The following is a 5,000-nucleotide window of genomic DNA, read 5'->3' on the forward strand; positions in this document are numbered from 1 at the left end:
TCCGAGGGGTCTGTGTAGAGGAGAAGAGAGGACTGGTCGTACTGAGTGAGTTAACCCAACGGAAGGAATTTAATGTCCCGTCGGTCACACATATCCGGGTGATTGAAGACATTTTGTTAAAGTATTTATGAATACATTTGAGTATTATCGGTTAGAAGGGGTGGGAGATGTGAATGAATGGAGGGTTGGGGGAAACTGGGGCAAATGAGGGTGAAATATTGGTGAAATTTGAAAAAAAAGAAAAGAAAAAAAATTCTAAATACAATTACAGGAAATTACTTAAAGGACTTCGTAAAAGAGAAGTCATTAAACTGACAAGCGAAACAACTGATAATAAATGCGAAAAGTCAAAAACATCAACGTTCTCAGTCAGTTGTGAAGACACACTTTCGTGTACATAAGGCACCAACGCGCTTAGTCAGGCCTTTAGAATGCATGCATGTATCAGTATTTTATTTGAGTGTACTTATCCGAGTGGATTTCTTTTTACATAATTTTGCCACAGGACAACACTGTCGTTGCCACGGGTTCTTTTTTTCAGCGCGCCAAGTGCGTGCTGCACACGGGACCTCGGTTTATAGTCTCCTCCAAATGACTAGACGCTCAGTTCGAGTTTCCAAGCAGGGAGAAAGGGCGAGAGTGGGATTCGAACCCAGACCCTCACGAACTCTGTATTGGCATTCGAGCGTCTTAACCATCATGTTCTGCCACCTTCCTCCCTGCCTCAGGAACCAGTCCCTTCCTGGACCCAGAGGTGGTCAAGTTCATCGAGAACTTCCAGACATTGATGCTGAAGGAGGCCTTGCAGGAAGGAACCGACAGAAAGAACAAAGTGTTGGAGTTCCAGCAACCTGAGGACTTGACGGTACGTTCTTTTTCTTCCTCTTCTTCTTCTCCTCCTCCTCTTCTTCTCCTCCTCCTCTCGTCCTCCTCCTCTTCTTCTTCTTCTCCTCCTCCTCCTCTTCCTCTTCTTCTTCTTCTTCTCCTCCTCCTCCTCTTCTTCTTCTTCTCCTCCTCCTCCTCTTCTTCTTCTCCTCCTCCTCTTCTTCTTCTTCTTCTTCTCCTCCTCCTCCTCCTCTTCTTCTTCTTCTTCTCCTCTTCCTCTTCTTCTCCTCCTCCTTCTTCTTCTTCTCCTCCTCCTCCTCTTCTTCTTCTTCTTCTTCTCCTCCTCCTCTCATCTCCCTCCTCCTCCTCTTCTTCTTCTTCCTCTTCTCCTCCTCCTCCTCTTCTTCTTCTCCGCCGCCTCCTCCTCCTCTTCTTCTTCCTCCTCTTCTCCTCCTCCTCCTTCTTCTTCTTCTCCTCCTCCTCCTCTTCTTCTTCTCCTCCTCCTCCTCCTCTTCTTCTTCTTCTTCTCCTCCTCCTCCTCCTCTTCTTCTTCTTCTTCTCCTCCTCCTCTTCTTCTCCTCCTCCTCCTCCTCCTCTTCTTCTTCTCCTCCTTCTCCTCCTCCTCCTCCTACTCATCACCATCTTCTTCTTCTCCTCCTCCTCCTCTTCTTCTTCTCCTCCTCCTCCTCTTCTTCTCCTCCTCCTCCTCCTCTTCATCTTCTTCAGACTCTGACTGAAGATGGACGCTGTAGTAGTAGTAGTAGTAGTAGTAGTAGTAGTAGTAGTTGTTGTTGTTGTTGTTGTTGTTATTATTATTATTATTATTATTATTATTATGTTAATGCAATAATCTGTACTAGTAGCTGCAGATCATTCAGTTGGAGCGAGGGTCTGTGACGAAAAGAAAATAAGGGGTAAGAGATTTTAATTGGACGACTTTTAGAGGTGCGTGCATGACCTGTTGCATGTGTTTGCCAGTGATTTTCGTTGCAATGGAACGTTCAGATTCTCATCCCGTGTTGTCGTGCAGAATCTTCTTGACCTGGAGATCCGAAAGGAGCCCGAGTCACGTGACCGGATGTTGGAACACTGCAGTCGTGTCGTCCGCTACAGCGCGAAAACAGGTATGCTTGTGGAGTGATGGCCTAGGGGTAACGCGTCCGCCTAGGAAGCGAGAGAATTTGAGCGCGCTGGTTCGAATCACGGCTCAGCCGCCGATATTTTCTCCCCCTCCACTAGACCTTGAGCGGTGGTCTGGACGCTAGTCATTCGGATGAGACGATAAACCGAGGTCCCGTGTGCTAGCATGCACTTAGCGCACGTAAAAGAACCCACGGCAACAAAGGGGTTGTTCCTGGCAAAATTCTGTAGGAAAATCCACTTCGATAGGAAAAACAAATAAAAGTGCACGCAGGACAAAATACAAAAAAAAATGGGTGGCGCTGTGGTGTAGCGACGCACTCTCCCTGAGGGAGAGCAGCCCGAATTTCACACAGAGAAATCTGTTGTGATGAAGAGAAATACAAATACAAATACAAATGTGCGTCTTGACTTGCCTCACCTTACTCTTGTTTTAGTTAGTTTGGTACTTAGCTGTTAGTTAGGAGAGACAGTCAGATAGTTTGATCATTTAAAGTCACTTAATTTTGTTTTCAGTAAGTTTGTTACTTTTGAGCCACTTCATTTTGTTTTAGAATTTGGTTTTAGTTTGTTTGTTACTTTTGACAGCAGGATCCCGAAGATACTTTTGTATGGCCAGCTGAAGGAAGGCCACCGCGAACTCGGAAGGCCCTGCAAGGACACCTTGAAGACAAACCTCAAAGCCTGTGACATAGACATCGCTTCCTGGGAAACTGATGCCCTTGGCCGCTCTCGCTGGAGGATGCTGTGCTCTAGTGGCATAAAGACGTTTGAAAACAAGAGAACGTTGGCCATTAAGGAGAAGCGTGACCGAAGGAAGCAGGGCTCAACTTCTGGAGACGTTTCCCCTTGCAACACCTGTGGGGAAGTGCTGCTCATCCAGAATCGGCCTCTTCTCCCATATGAGGACACACACCGACAGATAAGCCTGCCTGCCTACTCATCCGTCGGACCGACGGGAGACTCCATCACTTTTGAGCCACCTAATTTTGTTTTAGTTAGTTTGTTACTTTTGAGCCACTTAATTTTCTTTTAGAATTTGGTTTTAGTTTGTTACTTTTGAGCGACTTAATTTTGTTTTGGAATTTTGTTTTAGTTAGTTTGTTACTTTTAAGCCACTTAATTTTGTTTTTGAGTAAGTTTGTTACTTTCAAACCACTTAATTTTGTTTTAGTTAGTTTGTTATTTTTGAGCCACTTAATTTTGTTTTAGAATTTTGCTTTAGGTTGTTTATTACTCTTGAGCCACGTAATTTTCTTTTAGTTGGTTTGTAACTTAACACTTCATTTTGTTTTAGTCAGTTCATTATTTTCAAACCACTTTTGTTGGTTTGTTATTTTTGAACCACTTAATTTTACTTTAGTTAGTTCGTTACTTTCAAACGACTTTACTTTGTTACTTTCAAACACTTGATTTTATTTTTGTTCATTTTTTACTTTCGCCAAGGTGATTGTGGAAACAAGGCGGTCCAGTTTACCTCTTGACATAATTTCCATGTCTCTCTTTTTCTCTGTATGTCTGTTTCTCTGTATGTCTGTCTCTCTGTTTCTTTGTATGTCTGTCTCTCTGTTTCTCTGTATGTCTGTTTCTCGGTCTCTCTGTTTCTCTGTATGTCTGTCTCTCTGTTTCTCTGTATGTCTGTCTCTCCGTTCTGTATGTCTGTCTCTCTGTTTCTCTGTACGTCTGTTTCTCTATACGTCTGTCTCTCTGTTCTGTATGTCTGTCTCTCTGTTCTGTATGTCTGTCTCTCTGTATGTCTGTCTTTCTCCTTCTCTGTTCTTTTACAATTGCTTCCCGTTCTCTCTCCATTTCTCTCTTTCTTTCTCTCTCTTTCTCTCCCTCCCTCCCCCCCCCTCTCTCTCCCTTTACATACAGTGAATTTATTTTATGTTCTACCTTTGTGCTTCACTGTTTTACTTGTTCGCCTGTTGATTGGATGTTATTACCGGTAACATCTGCATCAGCAAATTAATCACTTCTGTATATGTACAATGATAAAGTTGTGTTTTTGTCTGGTCTCTTTATGTCCGCTGTTTGTTTCTCACTTCGGTCATGTTTCTGTATGTGAATAAGTGTGTGTGTGGGCGGGGGATGGGAGGGGTGGGAGGGGCGTGGGGGGGGGGGGGGTCGATGTGAATGTGTGAATGCGTTCGTTTTATTACTGTTTACAATGTGATGATGATGATGATGATTACTATTATTATCATTCGTAGAAGTAGCAGTAGATGTAGCAGGGTAAAAAATAAAAAAATTGTTGTGTCGTTTTCGTTAATGTTGTTATTGTTATTGTTGTCACAAGGACAGATTGGAAGACTAGGCGATGCCTTAATCTTGAATCTTGAATATCTCTCGCTTTCTCTCTCTATGGCTTTCTCAATTTCTTTCTCTTTCTCGTTCTCTCTGGCTCTCTTTCTCTCGCTTTCTCTCTCTCTTTCTCTCTCTCTCCCTCCCTCGCTTTCTCTCTTTCTCTCGCTTTCTCTGTCTCTGCCTCTGTCTCTCTCTGTGTGTCTCTATCTCTTTCTGTCTCTCTCTCTCTCTCTGTGTCTCTTTCTCCGTCTCCCCCTCTCTGTCTGTCTCTCCCTTTCCAACTCCCCTTCTACCTTCTCTACCACCACCTTCTCCTTCTGTGTCTTGTTATTCATTCTTTCCCCTTGAAAAGAAGGCCGCTCTGTTCTTCAGTTTTCAATAAATGCAAAGATAAACCCGTAAACAACATAATTTTTTTAAAATTTTTATTGATGATGAAAGAGAAACACACACACACACACACACACACACACACACACACACACACACACACACACACACACACACACACACACACACACACACACAGATATTTAGCCTTCAATGAAGTCAGCTTCAGTAAAACTGACCGCTCAGGGACACCACGTGCCTTACACTGACCAACCCTGCCACACACACCGAGCTCCATGGCTCCAGACAGCACTTGGAGAGAACGGTCTGGACTCGCACTGTGAAGAGTCATAGAAGAAGAAGAAGAAGAACAAGAAGAAGAAGAAGAGGAGGAGCAG

At 43.7% G+C, this 5,000-nt stretch overlaps 1 protein-coding gene across 1 annotated transcript in view; it reads left to right on the forward strand.

Annotated features, from left to right (window-relative positions):
* Positions 1-5,000, forward strand: part of LOC143276678 (cysteine sulfinic acid decarboxylase-like) — a 33,652-nt gene that overhangs the window by 5,485 nt on the left and 23,167 nt on the right. Inside the window, exons 3-4 of the mRNA XM_076581309.1 lie at positions 729-865; positions 1,856-1,949. Coding sequence (XP_076437424.1) covers positions 729-865; positions 1,856-1,949 — 231 coding nt within the window. The remainder of the gene's footprint in view (positions 1-728; positions 866-1,855; positions 1,950-5,000) is intronic.

This window comes from Babylonia areolata, chromosome 32, assembly GCF_041734735.1.
Source record: "Babylonia areolata isolate BAREFJ2019XMU chromosome 32, ASM4173473v1, whole genome shotgun sequence".
NCBI classification, from domain to species: Eukaryota; Metazoa; Mollusca; class Gastropoda; order Neogastropoda; family Buccinidae; genus Babylonia; species Babylonia areolata.